Genomic DNA, 22,209 nt, shown 5'->3' with positions numbered 1-22,209 from the left:
TTGGGCAATAGGTAAATAAACTGGTTTTACACGTATTACTTTTGTTTTTATTCTATATAGTCTGTCTTGCTGTGAGGAAATCAGTGCCCCGTTGTGTATCGCTTAATAAATAATACAGTCATACTTTTAGAACAAAATAATACTACGGAAATATTACGACATAAATACTAAAAACTACAGAAATACAACAAAAACTGATGAAAATAGGACATAAGTTACCACAAAGAAACCACTACAGTAATACTCTAATACAAAAATACTATTTCAGGTGAATAGCAAACATTAGTCAGGGGAGTAATAATTAAAGCAAATTGGACAAAACAATGATTTGAAATAAAACGTACTTTGTTAAAATAAAATATGTTTTTAGTACAACAGTGGCAATTGTGTGGAATTAAGTTGATAAAAGTTTAATTAAAATATATTCCTGACTGCCTTTAATTTCAAAAGGCCGTTTTTATTCATTGAATGTTCGTTTAGGGCAATTTTATTATTTTAATGTCCGATTAATTAATTAAATTGTGGCACTCTTGGGCTTCCACAAGTAATTGGCTAGGGTTGACAAGTATGGAATAATATTCCTGCCGTCGAGAATGTGAAACCAAAAATATAATGTAAAAGCACCCGTCTGTGTAAATTCCGTTTCAACTTAGTAATATGGTCGTTGCAAACCTAGACGAACGTGTGCCTGTTAGTCATTAAGCACCCCCTTTGTTTGCTGTAAAGGTGTGACATAATAAAATCATTTTAGGAGAATACATTTAAGTAGGCTTGCCCCGGTTTTAGTCCTATCGGGATTTTTGTTGACGTTTTGTTTACCCAAAAGAGTCATTCTTCCAATGATGGATACGCCAAACATCGCGATACTACGCGCCACTGGCGTGCGTAGCAACAACCGTTGCCTAGTTACCTCGCCCCGCCTGCTCAATACACCGATGACATTCAGCCAATCAATTTAGTTCTTTTGTCCTCTCATCCAATAGGAACCCGCGTAGGGCGCGTCTTTTCGCCGCTGTTTCGTGTGGAAAGTTTACCGGCTCGGGTGCAAAGTTTCAGCCCGTCTGCAAACTGGAAAGAAGACAAACGTCAAAAATGTTCTAGCGTTGTCCCCCTTTCTCGAATGAATTATTTTAGTGAAAGAGTCGCTGCCTTTACGGGACAACCGTAGAACGTCAGAAGTGTAGGGGGAAGCGTGTGTTTTTCTTCGGGAAACGGCTCGAGGTGTCAGCGCGGGGTTCATTCTCCTTGCTAGCTAGCCAGCTAGCTAGCTTGAGCAAGCTAGTTTTTTTACCTGTTGAAGAATTAAAAACAAAAATGGCTTGCCCTCCCAATCGAGTTCGATTATTATGCATGCTTTCGCTGACGTTCGCGTTCTTCGTCGTGGAAGTTGTAGTGAGCCGGATCACCGCGTCCCTCTCGATGTTGTCGGACTCCTTCCACATGTTGTCGGACGTCATCGCCCTGATCGTGGCTCTCGTGGCGGTTCGCTTCGCCGAAAAGACCCAAGCGACCGATAAGAACACGTTCGGTTGGATCCGGGCCGAAGTGATGGGGGCGCTGGTTAATGCCGTTTTCCTCACGGCGTTGTGCTGCACCATCGTGCTGGAGGCAATCGAACGTTTCACCGAGGCCCGCGAGATTGAGCGTCCGCAGGTCCTGGCCGGCGTGGGGTTCGCCGGCTTGGTGGTCAACCTGCTCGGGCTGTGTTTGTTCCACGGGCACGCCGGTGGAGGACATGGTCACTCGCACGGAGGGAGCAAGGGGAAACACGCTAAAGCTCACCTGGCTGATAACGGGACTCCCGGGGAGACAAACAACTTGGTGGCAAACCACAGCAGCTCCACGGACGCCTCTCAAATCATAGGTAAGAATGATCAAAACGTTTAACTTTGGGAACATTTTTGTTCATGGTAAATACAGGGTTTTTCGGTGTGTATAAAATCCTTGAAAATGCTAGAAATTTGAATGTGTTTACAAGGATAAGTGCTTGAATTTTGGGTAAGGTGCTTGTAAATTCTTGAAATTGTTGCCATGTTTCAGAATAAGTCCCCTTAGGAATTACGCAGACGCTGGTTTCTGGTGGCTCCACGTTACGGCAGCCTGCATTAGTTTCTATGGCATTGTCCCATGAAGCTTCTTCGCTCGCCCCCAAGTGGCCAGTGCATGCTACACTTAAACAGGGCACGATGAAGTGTTTACTGCACGGATTATATAGGGGTGTGACTTGTCTCAAAAATACTTACACGAGTATTGTTAAGATCCATATATATTTGCAATTTACTCAAGATCTAAAAATCTCCCATCTCATCTCATTAGCCGTACCGCTTATCCTCATTAGGGTCGCGGGGGGGCTGGAGCCCATCCCAGCCATCTTCGGGCAGTGGGCAGGGGATGGCTGGGATGGGCTAAAAATCATGTCTTGATAATTGCACATGCAAGATTAATAATCACAGATATATTTGTGGATCTACAAAATACACGATTCACACTGATTTGATTTTAATGGTACTGGCTCAATGGAAAAGTTGACTATCAAAAGTACTTTATTTTGACCATGAAAAAGGTGTACGAACCCTGTAATTGAAGAAACAATACTTTTGAAAAAATCCTCTAAAAAAATCTTACTTTGTGTGTGTGTGTGTGTGTGTGTGTGTGTGTATATATGTTTAGGTTTTTTCCAAAAACATTGCAAAAGTATTAACCTATTGATTAAAAATATCACCATTTTCTTGTTTCTGTCTGTTTTCCATCAAACCTTTTTTTTTCTTTACGTTTTTTATTTATTTTGAATGAATGAGCCAAGAGTCAATTATAATATTTTAAATAATAATAACAATAATAATTTCCTTTGTATTGTCATTCTTTGTAACAATGTACATAGAACGAAATGTCGATACACCTGACCTGTTGTAGCGAGTCGATGCAGCCGCAGCCAACAGAGGGCGCCGCCATTATACCAATTAGGTATGTCTTGGCCGAGGCGCGAACCAGCGACCTCCCAGTCTCAAAGCGGGCACACTACCATCTAGGCTACTGAGCTGGTAGGGACAATATGTAGTAATATGTCACAAAAACTTGATTCATTGAGTGAAAAATCATATTAATTTATATAATAAGCAAAAATACATCAACTGTCATCCACCCATCCATTATCTGCATCGCTTATCGCCAGTACGGTCAAGGGGATGCTGGAGCCCATCCCAGCTATCTCCGGGCAGTGGGCAAGGGACACCCTGAACTGATTGCCAGCCAGTCGCAGGGCACACAGTGACAGACAACTCACTTGCTCATTCACACCTAGGAAGAATTTGGACCAGCCAATTAACCTGACATGCAAGTTTTTGAAATGTGGGAAGAAACCAGAGTTCCCGGAGTAAACCCACGCTAGCACGGGGAAAACATGCAAACTCCACACAGGAAGGTTCAATCTCATGACCTCAGAACTGTGCCGCAGACGCGCTAACCAATCAACCACCGTTCTGCCTCCAACTGTCATATACATGTGAATTATTTTAAATTTCTAGTAAGTTAAGAAATGTTTTTCTTTACATTGGATATGGCTCACCTAGAGGGAGCTGACATGATAGTCGGCCGTCTTGCTGCTAATAGGTATCTTAAAAAGCAAACAATCGATGTTCTATATAATTACAATTGTTTCTTAGCACATTTTAGCGTAAATGTTTTGACTCTTCACAATAGACCAGTTGATAAAAATGATTTCTTGTTATGGATTAAAAAAAAAATCAGCAATTTTTTTCAATTAACAATATTTTTTGGCACATAATAACTAAGTGAAAAAAAATTTGCACCTCCCGAAAAACGTTTAAAAAATGGTCTTTAGTTGTTTTGAAAAGATGAATGTTGGTTTAAGATCAGGTAATTGTGTCATTGTAATCCTGTGCAGTCCTTTGAGACATTTTTGTGATTAAGGGCTGTATAAATAAATTTGACTTGACTTGAAAAAAACTGTAGTTAATCCATATTTTCGTTTGGAATTTTGGGCACATGGGATCCTTCTAATTCAGGGGTTTCCAAACTTTTTAAAGCGTCAGGCACCCAGTTTAATATGCATTTCTAAAATTGCTAGGTAGAATAGAATAGAATATACCTTTATGGTCATTGTTACAAAATGGGTTAACATATTGTGACAACGAAATTGGGCATGACACTCCAGTTTTACACATTCACAGTGAGGTATGAGCCAAGAAGATAAAGGAACAGAGAAGATAAGGTTATAAAACAAGGGGGATATGGCTATAGTTATAATTTACATGGTATTCACACAAGAAATGTCGGCATGTGGGATGTTACATACAGTGTTATCGTGATACCGTTGGTATTGTAAGGGTTGTGCAATATTGCATTTGGTGCAAAGTCGTCATAGTGCAAAAAAAATAGTCAGCATATGCATTGGTGCAAACATAGACATCATAGTGCAGAAAAAAGAAATGGTCAGACATTGTGCCCCTCAACTGTCTTTATGTGTACCCTGGTGCCCACAGGCACCACATTGGAGACCCTTGCTGTAATTGCAAATATAAAATAAAAAGTAAATACAAAATACAATATATTTGAATTTTTCTATTTTCGAAATATCCATCCATTATCTGCACCACTTATCCTCAGTAGGGTCGCGGGGGTGCCGGAGCCCATCCCAGCTGTCTTCGGGCAACAGTCAAGGGACACCCTGAACTGGTTGCCAGTATTTTAGAGATAGAATTATAACGTAAGCGCACTCCGCATCACCTCAGGAATTTCTTAGAACGATGTGAAATACAGTATTTTGCAGGCGTAATGAACTCTTCTCTCATTTTGTTGATGCTTTTCTCTATTTCATTTAGATCATTGCAAGATATTTACTGTAATTTACCTTCTGTAATGCACGACTAATAAAAACAGAAACATAAGTTTGCCAGAAATTCGTGTGCCGTATTGTCCGGAAAACAAGTTAATCTTGGGGGTCGTTTTTCAACAATAAACGTATTGACAACGTAAACTATGAACACATTAATAAAATTAAATTTACAATACTGTACTTAATGTCTTTCAAATTCTAATCTTTTCTTCTGTAGTCTAATCAAAGCTCAAATTGGCCCACGGGCCGAAGATTCCTCACCTTTGCTCCAAGTAAATGTTAACATTGACGGCTTGGACCCCACCCTTTGCTATTCACATAGTCAGCAGTCCACATTGCATAACAGTCCACTCAATTTCACATGATCGTCTTCATTAACATGAGGTCACATGGTAATCCAACATCTTTTGTTTTTTAATGCACAGGTTGGTCCCACTTGTTTGTGGCCTAATAGTGTTATATCAATTTCCAGGGCCCATCTCTCTTGGATTAATTTTATTGCGAATTGATTTATTTTCACATTAATTCCTGATATTTTTTTATTTTTAGATCTTTTTTTGTGTAGCATTTTATCCTCTCACCTCCCGCCAAGCTCAATAATTTTTACTAAGTGATTACATAATATTGGTTGGGGACAAATCAAAGATTTTAGGGCTGCAACTAACGATTATTTTCATAATCGATGAATCGTTATTTTTTTGACTAATCCATGAATCTGATTTCTTGAAGGCCTGCTTGTGTTATTGACCGGTAGATGGCACTGTTTTCGTGCCAAAGCATGCAACAAACATGGCGCGACTTAAGTACTGACCTGTGATTTTTTTTTTTTTTATTATAAAAATTAAATTGGTATGATAGTTCATGTATATTTGCCTAGTATTGACATAAATGTTTTTTTTTTAACCGAATGAAAGTTTTTATTGTACCTCTAGGACGCACTAAATATTACCCAATGCTCATTTTAAGACATTTTTAACTTCCTTCTCTTCTCTCAAACAGTAAGTGGGTGTGTGTTTGAGAGAGTTTTGGACAGATTGTGCTCAAAACAGAATATTATATAATGTGGAATAAAAAAAAATCTTAGTTTTTGTCACCTAACATGACAATTATCAAAAAAATGCTATCCACGCCTGCAAATATGTAAGACTTTTCCTACCACCTCCAAGAATCATATTACATTTGGATTAATCATACAAAACAAAAACAGAGCAATACATTTCATTTTGTGTGTAGCAATTTTTGTATCCACAAAAATTATATAAATGATGTAAACATTTTTTTTCAAATTGTTGTCAACAAATATCTTTTTTTGTAAATCTTTGAATATGACAGACATTTCGAATATGAAAATAATTCATAATATGCTTAAGAATCTGTCCATTGTGTAAAGTTAAACATGTCATTATTATTTTTCTTTTCATGCAGCACATTGTTTCCTTGAAAATTGTTAACTTTTATGTTGATATGAAACAGTCAAAACTCAAGTTGAAACTTTCATGCCAATTTTGTTTATAATTATGCAATATTCAATAAAAATGTTAAAAAAAAAAAAGTTAGAACTTTTTTGTAAAAAGAGCCTTGGCGCGCAAAGTGGTACTACAACTCTTAACGTCACAATGTAATTGTGTCTTATTTGCAGTAATTTAGTGTACTTTGTGGCTCATTAATTCCGTAATACAACAAATCCATTATCTCATTAGTTGCTGAGTCCCCCCACAGAACCAAGTTAAAAATTACAAATACATCTCTGAGTTAGAAACTTTTTGCTAACTCATAATGCTAACAACTCAACGCTACCAGTTCTCTATCAACATCTTCCAGATAAATCACAACTCTTACAATTGCCGCGGGAATTGTCTAGTATTTACTTAAAATCCCGCTGAATAAAACTTTAACTCGCTTCTCCTTCAAGGTTTTTTAGAGTACAATGACGATTTATACATCAAAAATTCCAGCTTGACCGGGAGTAGTGTTCCATCTTCTGGGATGACGATATCCGTCACCACGACAACATAACTGATGATTTAAAATCACGCAATTTCCCATTCATTTTGAATGGGACCTTTTCAAATCATCTTTCCAGTACCGGGGGGGTGGGGGGCGGAGTCCCCCCACAGAAGCAAGTATAAATTTACAAATACAGCTTTCCCAGTTAATAAATTTCCTGCGACTTTAATTCGCTTCTTCTACATCAAAAATTCCAGCTTGACCGGAAGCAGTGTTCCATCTTCTGGGATGACGATATCCGTCACCACGACGACATAACTGACGATTTAAAAAGCCGCAATTTCCCATTCATTTTGAATGGGACCATCTCAAATCATCTTTCCATTACCGGGGGTGTGTAGGGGGGGGCGGAGTCCCCACACAGAACCAAGTATAAATTTACAAAAACAGCTTTCCCAGTTAATAAATTTCTGTTTCATCTCGGGATCATCTTCCAGATCAATCACAACTCTTACAATTGCCGCGGGAATTATCTAGTTTTATTTGGATTCGTGTTGTCCGCTGCGAACATTTTTACTATAGAAAGCTCAACAGTCTTTGCATGTCTCCTGCTAAGGTTGCAGTGAAGTGCTACGACAAGAGACTTATTTTTCTCTTTCGCCAGTCTCTTTTTGCCTGTTTCTGTGTTAAGTGTTTTTCATGGCGTCACATTAGAGCCTGTTACATTTCGTGTCTACACATGCGCGACACTTATACTCTTTGCCAAATGCAAAGCGTGGAAGCTAAATGTAAACAAAAATTCTGCCCTTGAGAACGCCACTGCCACCCAGTGTAGTGGAGGTACAATTGCACTTTATTCTGGGAAAGTTTAAAAAACAAAAGTTCCTTGAAGTCAAACCAACCATTAAGATCATTGTAAGATAATTACCATATTTTCTATAAGGTAAGGCGCATTTAAAAAAACTAACATTTTCCAGAATTTGGTAAGTGTACCTGATGAACCTTGTCTTGTATGCTGAATATGTAAGTGCACAAGACTGAAAAATAAAACCTTTAAGGCTTGCTTGTTTTTGTTGTTGCTGCACTTCATTTCATTGCCCTTTTGTTATGATGCGCTATTCTTTTCATTGCTCTATTGTTATAGCTCGGGCCACCACTATGTTGTAAATATTCTTGCCTACTATCCTGAAAGTCTTTTTTTCATTATTACATGTTAACCCTGGAGTGCCATGTCTTATCTCCTTGCATTCAATGTTTCACTACGTTGACATCAATTCAATTAAGACAATACAATTCAATTCCTATTGCATACAGTAATCACTGTATTTTTACGACTAAAAGCAGCGCATAAAAGTTTCAGATTTTCTCAATTCTGGGCCGCGCCATATCTGTGATGAAGAGCGGCTGACGTAGACCAGCTTAGGGGCCTTATGGTTGGGTGCCTGCCCCAAGACTGGGAGGTCACTGGTTCGAGCCCTGGCCGAGTCAAACAACTAAAACATTGTGCAGAAGAGGACACGTGAGGTCACTTGCAATATGTGGAAGTACTCAATGACGCTAGCGCCATAGCGTATCTAGCAATTGTTTCATGAAACAGTGTCATCTTTCTATCCGTACCCGGACAACGGAGGCCCACAAGGTGGTGCAGAAACTTGCAGCTGATCATAATGAAAAGAATGGATATGGACACTTGGGCTAACATGTCTGCCTGGATTGTCGTTCGAGCTTTTGCAAAAGCTGCTATCATTTCCGAGGAGGGCACGGGAAGTTACAATGAAAGTGACTCTAAAAGAGAAGAAAATGATCTTTTAATGGAGATTTACCAAAACTGTTCTAGTCTCAAACGTAGTACGAGGAGTTTATGTTTGTTATGGTTTACCAGTAAAAAGTGTGAGTCCCTATTTTTGTGATGCTCCAGCTTTTTTTTCTAAATTGTATTCTATCAGTGTGTTTTACTTTTGTAATCAATACTTAAATAAACCACCACCAAACACAGTATTGCTTCCTTTGATTTTTTTTTATAAAATACACATACTTGTATGCTTTTCTGCAGCCTCAAGCAGAGGGTTCCTTTGCCTTATGTGGTGCGCCCTTTGTAGTCTTAAATACAGAAATAGAACCAGCTACGATGACTGCGCCTTTTAACACAGTGCCCCATAAGGTAGTAAGTGTACGGTATACTAGGTAGCGTTGCCATACAAGGGTTCACGGTAATTTCCCCCATTGGTGTGATTATTGTGCAATGATTGATAATCAATTTTCATTGCACACCAAAATTGAAAAAAAAAAAACACTGAAAGCTATGAGGGGGCAAGTCTATGCATAATTTTGTATAACACCAACAGAACCTTAAAATCAGATCTTTCATGCGCCTTGTCTGGTTTTCCTTGTGTATGAAAAAAGTGTATTTTGTGGGGGTGTGCCTTATAATCTGGTGCAGTAAATATTAAGGATCGACTGATATGGGTTCATCACGACCAATACCAACTATTAGTATTAAGAGGAGGCAGATGACCGATATTTGGAGTCTATTTATTTGCTGTAAAATGTTAAAACTTTGCGCAAGGAATGTTTAATAATGCAAAATGTCACAAATAATATTTGTTATGAATTCAAATAAAACTTTGATAACGCTCTAAAACCTTTTAGAGTACATTAAATATAATTTCAACACAACTCACATGACTAATAAGTGTGGTATTCCTTATAATATGCCGATATCAGTCAAATTCCCAAATACCAGTGCCGATTATCAGTCGACCTCTAGTAAATATGGTCATTCAGATTTTTTTCTCACAATGAGATCTCTGCTTACATCTGACAGACCTGACCATCAAAGACTGCCCAGAAGTGCAGATCAACGGCGCCGCCGTCCAGTTTGAGGACTTGGAACACGATCACAGCACGTCCTCGCAGCTCAACATGCGCGGCGTCTTTCTCCACGTGCTGGGGGATGCTCTGGGGTCCGTCATCGTGGTCATCAACGCTCTCATCTTTATCTTCGTGTGGAATCCCTGCAACAAAGACGAAAACTGTGTCAATATGTGTGTCGACAGTCACACCGGCGACCGCCATCATGGAAATCTCACTCACTTAGAAGCGGACCCTACTGCTAAGATGGCGGGGCCCTGCTGGGTGCTCTACCTGGACCCCACGCTTTGCTTGATAATGGTGTGCATCCTGCTATACACCACGTACCCGCTGCTCAAAGAGTCGGCCCTCATCCTGCTACAGACAGTGCCCAAGCAGATCAGCATCCACCGTCTGAACGAGAGGCTCCTGAAACTGGACGGGGTCCTCGCCATCCACGAGTTGCACGTTTGGCAACTAGCGGGCAGCCGCATCATCGCCACCGCGCACATCAAGTGCCAGGACCCCACTTCCTACATGGAGGTAGCCAAACGCATCAAGGACTTCTTCCACAATGAAGGCATCCACGCCACCACCATCCAGCCTGAGTTCGTCACCTTCAACTCAGAGTCGCAGTACTCACTTTGCGAGCTCTCCTGCCGGACTCAGTGCGGCCCCAAGCAATGTTGTGGATCCAGCGAAAAGCAAAACAACGCCGCCGTTGATAAGAAAGCGACCGGTGATCTAAAAATAATCAGTGGGGCTTTGGAGCCGGCCTGCGTGCCGCTGGTTCAGCCCCAGGTTATCGTCACGTCCGAAGTGGAGTCGTCCCTGTGAGAGAAACCCGGTAAGATTGAACAACTGCTGGCAACGTTAACGGTTTTGTCTGAAAACTGCTCCGACGTTTGCGACCTCAAGTATTTTGTCTTGAGCCTTCCCGAACTGTCTTTCGTATGAAAAGGTGACTCGTTGGTTTGTTGAATTGAAGAGAGAGAAAAAGCTGATTTTTCATAGTCAATTGGAGAAAAAAACATGATTGAGTTTTTTTGTTATTGTATTTTCCAGTGCACCTGAAATCTAAAAATCTGGGAAAAATACACAACCTGATAATCGAGTGCGTTTTTATTCATTCCTAATTCTTACATCAAATTTAAATTTACGCTATTTATATTAACGATGACCCTTTAATCCGCCTTATATACGAAACTTTTATTTTCTGAACTATTCGTTGTGTCTAAAAACCAAAATGTTGCCGGAGATTTACAGGTGCACCTTATGATCCAATACGCCTCTGTATATCGGAGAAAAACATAGAATTGGGAATGCATAATTACAATGAAATCTTTTCATATACGATAACCATTTATGAATGAATTTATTTTGGTGTTTTTATAATATTAATTCATGTTCTATTCAATAAGTTATTTTGAATTTTTTGACGTTTATCTTAAATGCAATCCCAATTCTTACAGCAGTTTTAATTTCATGCTACTTATAATCAAGATTTACGTAAGACTGTTTTTGCAGGATCACCTTATAACCTGGTGCGCCTTAAATCTGATTTATTTTTTCACAAAGATGTATTTTTGTTGGTTCGTTTTATAGTCCGAAAGATACAGTACTTAAATGTAAAACGATAATTTAAGGTTACGTGTCAACAGCACAAAATGTATTAATTAGTAGTTATTATATCTTTAACTCGACATTGGTCAAAAAAGTAATAGCCAATTTAATGCAAGTTAAGTCAGCACTTTAACAGAAATAGGTTCAATGTTGATTTGATGGGCTTGAATTGTGGTTGCTCCTGAATTTATGTCAGAAGAGAATTATTTTTTGTCTATAATTTTAAATTAATATTGGACAACATGGGAAAAATATAACATTTTTATGGAACACACTTTTTGAATTACTATATTATGCACAATTTCATTTTTTTTTTTCATCACAGGCCACTTTTTGCTTCTGGTTTTGGCACAAAAATCACTTTTTCATGATCAGCTAAAAAAGATGTAATGTAATTAAAAATGGGGCCATCCAAAAATAAACATTTTGTTTCCAGGTTTTTCAGTCTTGTAAAACTAAATGAATGAATAATGAACGGCCTTTGTCAGGGTTTCTCCTTTAGTGCAATGTGAAAATGAAATAAAAAAACAGTATAAATACCTGTGGTCACCTAATGACTCCCAACACCTCAGTTGGGTTGAGCGAGAGGGCTGGGAATCCCCTCCTCTGAATCAATCTCCCAAAAAGAGTCAGAAATGACTCTAGCCACCTCCCACTAGGGGGATATGGCTGTGGTATATATATATAATAAATACCTAAAAACCTTTTTTTCCAAGCTTAAACTCAACACATATCAAGTGATATTATTACATTTATTTTGAACAAAAAAAAAATCAAATTTACTCCAAATAAATGTAAAAATGAAAAATCTGCTTTTTTCCTGTAATTTCTAAAACAAATACGGAGTCTTTTTTTTTTTTCATGCACTCGCTGAAAACCGAACGATGGATTGGTGGGTTCTTCACATGGTCTTCAGTTTCTTGTCCCGTGTTTTTATGGTGCCAAAGCTTCTCCACGACTTCCATACATCCTCCCCAGCACACGTCACTAAAACCGTGGAATTGTTTCGTGTCTGTTTTCTAAATAGAGTATTGTATTGCATAATTATTTAACTTATTAGGAAGAAATAATTTCTTTCTCTCTGTAGATGCTGCTTCTCTTTCTTTCACCATCTATGCTGGTAGTTGGATTTCCTGCGGCATTTTAGCTGAATTTCTAAACTTCCCTTAGCCTGCCTTGCACTCACTGGAAACGGCAACCAGTGTAGTGGATAAAAGTCTGAGCATTTTTTTCAACACTAAATGCATCCCGCCGCTAGAAAACGAGACCCGCGATGTCCAAACGGAGAATATCTCAGAGTTACATGGGGCCAAAACCCCTTTCAGGCTCACAAACCACTTTCAGAGGGACTCATTAGGGATCGACCAATATGTGTTTTTCAGGGTCGACACTGATTATTAGTATGAAAGGAGGCCTATAACCGACATTTGGAGCATATATTTGTTAGCTGTAAAAGTTTAAAATGACTGAAGACATTTTTGATTATGCAAAAGGAAATAAATACATTTGGTTATAAATCAAAATAAAACTTTAAAACATTTTACAGTAAATCAATTAGAATTTTCACCGCAACTAACATCTAATCCTTTACTTAAACCAAAAACAAACCGTGCAGGGAATAAAATTAGGCTGAGCAGCAATTTGTGTTAAAGGTACATATAAACGTAAATAGCTCCCTGAAAGTTTTTACAATAGTCTAAATAAATGATGTACAATACAACCAACATGACTTAAATAATTAAATGTAACGACATTTCAACGGGGCTGGCAAAATGAAGTGTGGGCACTCCTGTTTTAGAGCCAGATTGACAAAATAATGTTATTATAAGAGCTCATCACTTCCACTTAAGCGTGCTTTTTATGTTCACAAACACACAATCTTGATTGACCAACTAATGTTATGATAAGAGCTCATATATCAAGCTCCACCTGAATGTGATTCCCTAAACAAGTTAACTAGACTTACATAGCGTAATTGCCAACATGATTTCTATCACGGACACTGGTATGTTTGGACATGTTAGCTGAGCTGCCGCTCTCATTGTTCCTACGTTAGTGGCTCTGATGCTTATCCAATCCGAAGGCCCTGGGTGGGTATCAAGGATAGAGGGAAAGGAATAGGAGCAAGAGTCTTGGCTTGTCGAATGTATAAAAATGCAGATATCGACATCTGTTAAATTCCCTAATATCTGTGCCGATAGTCTGCCTGCCCGATAATCGGTCGACCTCTACTCATCATGTAACTTGTCTGAGTCTTTATTGTGGCCTTGCAGAAAAAAAATCACTATATTTCTTCTTTTTGTCACTTAATAAGGTGCAATTGAGAATTCAACTCCTGATCTAAATGTATATGCAATGTCAACAAATGTGCTGGGAAATGTATTTTGATGTGTTTCTGCATTTATTTTATTTTAATAAAGTGCAGTCACTCCTACACGGTTATGCGGCCGGGCAAATTTTTGTGGCTATTTGTTAATTTTTAATTTTTTTATTTTATTTTGTTATTTTAGATACGAAATGTCAGCTGGGGTTTTCTTTGTTATCAACTGTTGCTGTCCACTGTATCGTCATCAGACACAAATATATGGCTGTTTGGTACAATTGACTCTTTCGTCTCTTTGTCTCTTGTAAATGGTCTTCATATATAACGATTATCAAGTCACTGAAAACCTCCAAACACGTTTTACAATGTGCTTCACAATTTACCCATTCATACACATACTCGCGCACCAGTTTCTTAAAAAAATTAAAACCCACAAATAACCCATCTGCAAATTTTTCTTTAATTTATTTTGTAACTTTACTACAATATAGGTAAGTACAAATACATTTTTATTTGATTTGACATTGTCAAAAATATGTCTCCCTTTCCCCACCCATGAACCCGAAAGACCAAATGGACAATATTTTTTATTTTATTTTTTTTACTGCCAATAAACCCATACAAAGTTCCCACAGACCATGTGATCCTCCGGGCGTCCATCTTTGATGGCAAAGACCTGTGCTTACACCTCTTTACTGGCAATTTTCATCCAGTGTCTAATACTTTTAAAGCCATAATGAGATGACAAGGTGACCCATATTATAAAGCTACTCTCACAAAAACAGAAGGAGACATATATGCAGCGAACTTGTCAGCTATTATTGCGGTGGACCAATATAAATTAAGGAAACAGCAGAGACTATGCAAATCTGCCTCCGATACAGCACTATTATTTGTGTACCATTATCTTGTACTGGCCAGAGGTTTTTCACACGTTCCATGGGCTTTAGATATTGTGTATATTTGGTGAACTTGTACAGAAAACAATAAAAATAATTTCAAACAATATATTTGCAAAGTCATTCAGGTAATCATTTGTAAAAGCATTTATTTTAGCTTAATTCAATAACTTGGAATGCCGTAATTAAATCTTGATGACTTCTTGTGGTGTCATATTAATTGTTAACTGACAAGGTTTCATACCTTTTAGGTTATGTAACTTCATGTAATAGTTGACATCGTTATTTGAGTAAGACGTGATTATGTTTAACAAAGACGGGCATTACCAGTTTTATTAACAGCTGTACAGCATCTGTACAGGTTATTTGTGTGTGCCTTTACTTGTTTAGCTAATGCAACTTCTACAGCGCAAAGGTAGCACGAAAGCATTTGTAACTTCCATTTGGCAACTGATAAGCACCTGTTTTACCACCGCATATGACTGCAGATCCACCAAACATGTATCGGGTGTAACAATATCTTTTGTTTTATTGAAATTCCTGCTGAAATATGTGTATAGTTTTTTGTTAAGTGTCCTGCAATGATGAGTCCAACAGTGCCACCTGCTGGTATGTGGTAGGGTTTGTTTTGGCGTTTGACATGTGACCGGAAGGCGGGGTTTGTTGGCAGTCTACAGAGCGAGCTGCCAACGGTAAGACACATTTTAAACATTATAACCACAGCTGACAAATCTCTCAACATGCACAGTAATGTGATTGATGTTGTCAAGCTGTTTGGATTTATTTTCGTTTTGTTTCTGTTGTGCTAAAATGTTAATCCCCTTGTAGAGATCAAAGGTAAATTGTATCCGTTTTTATTCTCATCATTGTTATCATTTCTATTTTCTCATATATATATAAAAAGGATGATGTTGGTTAAAATTCAGACTAAAGAAAAATATGTTGAATTCATTGTAACCGTAAAAAAAAAACTACGATCTCTTGTTAAAAGTCTCTTGTTAAAATGGGTGTTAAAATGGGTGTAAAAATGTATTGTAATATTCTAAAATGTATTTTCTGTAAATTGAAAGGAAAGCTCTTTGATATGCTTTGGGCAGTCTACAGAGCGAGCTGCCAACGAGATCAAAGAGATCAAAGCCAGCAGAGAATCTAATGTTGTGACTCATTTCATCTGCAGAAACTGTAATAAAAACCTCATCATCCAGTCCAGCATGAATGTGGATCTTTGGTGGGACAGGTACACCGCGGTTACATTGGTGCCGTGACCCGGATTTCTATCAAGCTCTCTGAACCGAGGACTCTCCTACCTGCCACATCGCTTCATGAAGCCATCAGCTCACAGTATTTGAAATTTTAGTCACATGAACGTTATCGTTAAGCTCATTACCGTGCAGTGTCACAGTGATGCAGATAACTAAGTGTGCTATACAGTGACGTGTTACGCAGGCTGCTGATTTATTTTGTGATTTTGACTGTTACATTTTTTTCTGTTGCTGAGACATCTTTGAAACATGTTTAATCGGAGCACGAGTGACATTTCTGAGGATGTAGCTGATCAGATGACAAATATTATTCAGGAGATAGGACATAAATTGGCTGATAGCATTTTCTCACGTATACAGTCACACAGTATAGTAGCTCCTAGCGCTGCTGCCACACAAGATGTAGCAAACATATTGAGTCAGCTTAGTCATGTGTTTGATGTATCACAGGTTCAGGTGGTTACACAGAGAAAGGTTAAGGAACCTCAGACTCAATAAAAGTACATGAGTGGGAAAATCTGATGAGGACATTTATTAAGAAGAGTATCGTAATGTGAGGCTTGAAGAGCAGGCCGAGGAAATCATTATGCATTTGAGAGGAAAAGCTAAATATGTAGTTAGGTTTGGCATTAGAAACAGTAATATAGACGTCTATACCCGCTCTGACATGATTTATAGTCTTCTCAGGAAACTTTTTAGCTGTACTAAGTACTCTGCTGTCCCTTTAGCTGACTTTTACTCAACCTTGCCCAAAGACCAGGAAGACCCCTATGACTACTGGCTGAGACTAAACAGAGCAGCTGACCTTGCCTCTGACTGCTTGAGAGAGCAGGGCAAAATATTGGTTTACCCTGAAATTGAGGTAACTCGCATGTTTATTAGGAACTGCTCCTGCAAAGAACTGGCACTCACTTTCAGATCCAAAACCATCGATAAGTGGTCAGCATGTGAAGTACTAGAGGTGCTGAATGAATACCACGCTGAGAAGAGTTACAAAGCAGCTTTCCTACAACAACCTGCGGAAATTGCCATACACAAAGCTGAGGTGAGCCATAGTCCAACCCTCATCCACGAGCCACCTCAGACTTTTAGCCCACAGTATGTCCCTCTAACGGACGTTATCAGTATGTTGGAGAAAGTTCTGCTACGTGGTGCCTCTAACCAGTTTCAAAAGACAAGGCGAACTCTACCCAGGCAACCTAGAGACAAAATTAATAGTTTCACTGACAAGCCATGTATTATTTGCAAAGATGACTAACACAGTGCTCTCTCTAAATGCTGAAAAAAAAAGCTTTGCTTTCACTGCCATGCCCCAGGGCATTCTCGACGTGATTGTCCAGTGAAGAAAGCTGTCCCACTGCCTCAGGGAAACTGACTGGTCTGCGCATGGGGGAGAACAGTGCAGATCAACTGAGTATGCCTCCCTCCACTAATGTGATGCCTTACATGCAAGATAATCAATCCATTTATGAGTTATACAGCAACACGATACCTCCATCGAAGAAGCTGATCTTTCAGGGGTTTCAGAGAATAGCGGAGACTGACGAACTGTTTTACACACCTGTACTTGTGCATGATGGCCCCACTTTCAGAGCATTGTTAGACAGCGGGTCGATGGCTTGTACAGTAAGTGAAGCAACTGCCAAGTCCCTGCTGCAACAATTCCCTGCTATGGTGAGTTACACGGCCGATAACTATGTCATTGTAGGCTGCGGTAGACACCACGTCTCTCCCAGAGACATGTACAACATTCATGTCACCGTTTATGGATGAAAAATGATAATGCCAGTAATGGTTGTGCCAGGCCAGACAGAACAGATGATCCTTGGCAGCAATGCCATCAAACATATTTTGACTCAATTGAAGAGCACTGAAGGCGGTTGGAGATTAGTTTCCACTCCTGACAATGGTCTGTCTGATGACCACAGTCAATTCCTGTCAATGTTTTTAACACAGAGAGATGGAGAGGTGATTGCATTCCAGATAAGGTAGGGACAGTGAAAATCAAAAGTTGCGTGACGCTGAATTCACGGACCAAGTACCTTATTTGGGGCAAGTTACCTGAGTCAGCCGGGATGTCAGCGGGCAGCACAGTGGTCGTTGAGCCAACCCAATCTAAGGCTGGGCCCAGACAAGTCCTTGTCGGACGAGTTGTTACTCCACTCTGGGGAGATGGATGGGTGCCTGTTAAAATCTTTAATCCTACGGACGGAGTTGTGGCGCTGAGAAGAAACAGAAAAATTGCAGCTGTGTCTCCTTGTATCGCAGCGGAAGACCTGCCCAGTGCAGAGGAGGTCAAGTGCAACATGCAGAGTGTACAGAGCAAAGAGGTCCAACCCAGGTCAGAAGAGGACATGATGCGTACGTTGGAAGCTCTGGGACTGCAAGACATTGACCTGAAGTCATGCGATGTTTCGCTGCAGTGTAAAGACAAGCTCCTTCATATCATCGAACAATCCGAGTCATTTTTTTCTCGCCATAAGATGGACTATGGAGAGGCCAAAGAGTTTACATCGTATCCACCTTGTTGATGATAAGCCATTCCGTCTACCCTACAGACGCATACCACCAAGTCAGTATGAAAAACTGAGGACGACTCTGAACGAGATGGAAGAGAAAGGAATTATTCAGAAGTCGACCAGCGACTATGCATCTGCGCTTGTTCTCATATGGATCGGAATGGAGAACTCAGGGTATATACTGATTTCAGAAGGCTTAATGTGAGAACCATAAAGGATGCCTACCTAATTAATACAGCATCAAGCTGATGCTTTGGCCGCACTTGGGGGAAATGCCTTTTTCTCCACGATGGGCCTGACATCAGGCTACTAAAAGTCCCCTTGCACCCTGATGAAAAAAAGTACACGGCATTCTCATCACCCTTTGGGCTTCACGAGTACAACCGGCTCCCTCAGGGACTTTGCAACAGCCCAGCAACATTTATGAGGATGATGTTGTCGATATTCGGTGATCAGAATTTTATGAACCTAGTATGTTACCTCTACGATCTGATGGTGTTTGCCCCTACAGAGGAAGTTGCACTCCGACGCCTGCAGATGGTGTTTACTCGCCTCAAGAAACCCAACCTCAAGCTCGCACCCAAAAAGTGTTTTTCCCTCAGACGGACTGTGAAATTTCTTGGGGATGTCATCAGTGAGGATGGAATTCGGACTGACCCCGAGAAGGTGAGAGCGATAAATGACCTACAAGTCGCTGGCCTAATGGAGTCTGACGGTACGAAGCCGTGCCCTAGTAAAATCAGATCTTTTCTAGGCATGGTGATGTATTACCAAAGCTTCATTGAAGCATGTTCTGCGAAGGCAAAACCTCTGTTCAGGCTCACATCTGAATGTGGTGCCCAGCATAAGCGGAAGAGAGGCCGCAAACTAGTGAGGAAAGGTCAAGTGAAGCTGACGCCTGCTGATTGGTCCGATGCATGCCAGAACACATTTGAAACACTGAAACACGACCTCGTGACAGGTGTCACTCTGGCCCACCCAGATTTTGATGCGCCGTTTATTCTGGCTGTCGACGCATCCTTCGATGGGATTGGAGCAGTCCTGTCACAGCTGCCACCTTGTGGAAGTGTCGCAAGACCAGTCGCCTTTGCAAGTAAAACGCTCTCTCGCTCCCAGCTCAACTACCCTGCACACTGGCTCGAATTTCTTGCTTTGAAATAGGCGGTATGTGATAAGTTCAGCCATTGGTTGAAAGAAGGACACTTCACCGCGTGGACCGACAATAACCAGCTGTTATACATTTTGACCAAACCAAGACTTGATGCGTGTGAACAGCGGTGGGTAGCGAAGCTAGTTGCATACAATTTTGACCTGAAGTACATTCCCGGCCCAGAACATCGTAGCCGACGCTCTGAGCCGTGAGCCTTTTGTACGGTCATGTGTGGGTCATTGCCTTGTTACCGGGCCCTATACCCCGCTGTTGGACCAGGTCAAAGGGGTGAACAACAGTACTGTGCAAGAGGTGTTCAGAGTATCCAACAATTCTCACACTGTTGTAGACGAGAGTGCTGGGACATCAGATGAGTCAGTGAAAAGGGCAGTTCCACCAGGCACGAATGGTTCTGTGACATCAGAAGAAGTTGCTGCTGTCCTCAGTGTTCAGTCCACTGGCGGCGTGGGTCAAGTCATGGGAACGGATGCTAACTTCAATCTTTTGCAGAAGGAAGATCAGTCAACGGCACTCCCACAGAGTCAGCTTGTTGGTCTACAAGAACATGACAACACAATAAGCAGAACCATGTACTTTGTGCATAGACACAAGAGACCTACCAAGCGTGAGAGAGCTGTCGAGTCGCCTAGTGTGATGAAACTACTGAAGCATTGGAGCAGACTCACCATACAGAATGGCATGCTCTACAAAATAAGTAAAGATCCTCGCATGGCCAAGAAGATCTTCCAGTTTGTGGTGCCTGACTCATTGAAACAGAAAGTCCTCCATGGTTTCCACGACTCAGCAGGTAACCAAGGCCAGAACCGTACTTTGTCTCTGGTGAGGCAACGATTCTTCTGGAATGGCATAGAACAGGGGTGGGCAATTATTTTTTATCAGGGCCGCATGAGAAACCTGAATTGTGTCAGAGGGCCACCAACTTTCTTTCATTGTAAAATGCTCAAATTAAATATTTTGAATAGCTGATGCTGATAATCAGAAGAATATAGCACTCTGTAAATATTTATATTAGGCTATGTGAAATTGTGGTGTATTGGTTAAATAAGAAAAACAATGATTGAACCAGTGCAATTTATTTTTAACTTGTTAATTTCCACAAACAATAACTTGTAATGTTCTCCACCTCATGTTACCTCTTCAGTGAGAATAATCCAGTCTGTTCTGGGCTTGAACAAGGGCATTGAAATCTGGCGGAATGTCTGAAGTGGCTATGCGAAGGACAGCTGAGAGGTGGTCATCAGTCATAGAGGATCTATGTTTGGATTTATTAAATTTCATAACTGAGAATGTCTGTTCACAATGATAGGTAGATCCAAAGAGGACTAGGATCCTCTGAGCATGCTTCCTCAGGTGTGGAAAGTTCTCCTCTTTGAGGGAGGAGTAAAAATCCAGCAGTGAGACTGACTTGAAGTGATCTGCCAGAAGTGTGTCAGACTGCAGATCTATGAGTTCCATCTGAACTTCACTTGGCGCATCATCCACACTGCAGTTGAAGGGCGAAGAGACCATGTGCATTTCACTCTCAAGAGTTTTGAAATCTTGAAATCGCCTTGAAAACTCTGCATGCAATGTTTCTAACATGGTTGAGTACTTTTGGAGGTGATCGCCTGATCTTTTGGCTTCCTTAAGTGTTGGCAAGTGGGACAGAATGTTGTCCTTCACTTTGCTTGAGAGAAGCTGCAGTTTTCTCATAAAAGCCTTCACTGCACTGTACATCTCATGCACAAAAAGGCCCTTGCTCTGCAGTTTGACATTAAATTCGTTCATTAGTGCAGTCACATCCACAGTGAATCCGAGGTCTGCCAACCAGTCTTCATCTGAAAGTTCTGAGACGTCATGACCTTTCTGAACACAGAACTCCTGAAACTGGTCTCTCAGGTCCCAGACACTTTTCAGAATTTTGCCAAGGCTGAACCACCTAACTGTGCAGTGATAGCTTATGTCACCATGTTCAGCCTCATTTTCCTCCAACAAAGCAACAAACTGTGATTTAAAGCTCTCGCTCTGATGAAGTTAACTATTTTAGTGACAGAATCAACAACATGTTTCTTTTTTAACACTGTCTTACACAACACTTCCTGATGTATGATACAATGCAAAAATGTCAATTTCTGAGCAGGGTTCATTTCTGTCACTTTATCCTGCATTCTCTTTAAAAGTCCAACATTTTTCCCGACAAGTTTTGGACAACCATCTGTTGTCACACCTGCAAGCTTGTTCCATTTCAGTCCTAACATGTCCATACATGCATTTACCTCTCTGAACAAGTCATTACCTGTGGTTGTCCCTTTTATTGACTGCATGGCTGCCAACTCCTCCGTGATTTGAAAGTCTGCGGTTATCCCACGTAAGAAGATGAGCAGCTGGGCGGTGTCACGTACATCACAGCTCTCATCCAAAGCCAGAGAAAAAAAGTCAAAGTCGGCCGCTCTTTTCTTCAGCTGAAGCTCTAAATTTCCCGCGATGTCCTCAATCCGCCTCGTTACAGTGCGTCGGGAGAGTGAAACGTTCTCAAACGCGCCCTTTTTTTCTGGGCACATCAGCTCAGCAGAGTCCAATAAACACTCCTTAATAAACTCTCCGTCGGAAAATGCCTTACTTTTTCTGGCGATTTTATGAGAAATTACACAACTTGTCCTGACGGCTGCATCTCTGGAAGTGTGAAGTTTAGTGAAAAAACCTTGTTGGGTTTGTAGTTTTGCAAGCAATGCATCAGACTCCCTTGCACGCTCTTCACCAGACAGGTTTCTGTATTCATCT

The 22,209-nt window shown here is 40.3% G+C and overlaps 2 protein-coding genes across 3 annotated transcripts; one reads left to right on the top strand and one right to left on the bottom strand.

Annotated features, from left to right (window-relative positions):
* Positions 1-819: 819 nt before the first annotated feature.
* On the top strand, positions 820-16,163 carry slc30a1a (solute carrier family 30 member 1a). Of its 2 annotated transcripts, none has more exons than XM_088325135.1 (3): positions 820-1,864; positions 9,627-10,499; positions 15,675-16,163. In XM_088325135.1, exons 1-2 carry the CDS (start codon positions 1,315-1,317, stop codon positions 10,487-10,489), a joined length of 1,413 nt encoding a protein of 470 aa, XP_088181261.1. In that variant the 5' UTR covers positions 820-1,314; the 3' UTR covers positions 10,490-10,499; positions 15,675-16,163. The 2 variants fall into 2 exon arrangements, with proteins under 2 accessions (XP_088181261.1, XP_088181260.1); XM_088325134.1 differs by lacking the exon at positions 15,675-16,163 and adding an exon at positions 12,192-13,876 and having other exon boundaries at positions 821-1,864.
* Positions 16,164-20,586: 4,423 nt separating this feature from the next.
* Positions 20,587-21,989, bottom strand: LOC148346785 (general transcription factor II-I repeat domain-containing protein 2A-like). Its single transcript, XM_088325664.1, has 2 exons — positions 21,725-21,989; positions 20,587-21,371 (listed from the first exon to the last, which is right to left on the bottom strand). The coding sequence occupies exons 1-2, from the start codon at positions 21,987-21,989 to the stop codon at positions 20,587-20,589; spliced, it is 1,050 nt and encodes a 349-aa protein (XP_088181790.1).
* Positions 21,990-22,209: the final 220 nt, after the last annotated feature.

The sequence above is a fragment of the Urocampus carinirostris genome, chromosome 20 (assembly GCF_059441175.1).
Source record: "Urocampus carinirostris isolate Australia breed hairy pipefish chromosome 20, RoL_Ucar_1.0, whole genome shotgun sequence".
Taxonomy (NCBI): Eukaryota; Metazoa; Chordata; class Actinopteri; order Syngnathiformes; family Syngnathidae; genus Urocampus; species Urocampus carinirostris.
The sequence above is the reverse complement of the archived record's forward strand: the minus strand, read 5'-3'. Positions and strand labels throughout refer to the sequence as shown.

What these genes read in the sequence shown, in the direction of transcription:
- slc30a1a (XM_088325135.1), top strand. Translation starts at nt 1,315, where the DNA reads ATGGCTTGCCCTCCCAATCGAGTTCGATTATTATGCATGCTTTCGCTG. An exon ending in GGACGCCTCTCAAATCATAG is followed by an intron (nt 1,865 to 9,626) that starts GTAAGAATGATC and finishes TACATCTGACAG; the next exon opens with ACCTGACCATCAAAGACTGC.
- LOC148346785 (XM_088325664.1), bottom strand. Translation starts at nt 21,989, where the DNA reads ATGTGCCCAGAAAAAAAGGGCGCGTTTGAGAACGTTTCACTCTCCCGA. An exon ending in AATAAAAGGGACAACCACAG is followed by an intron (nt 21,372 to 21,724) that starts GTAATGACTTGT and finishes ATCACTGCACAG; the next exon opens with TTAGGTGGTTCAGCCTTGGC.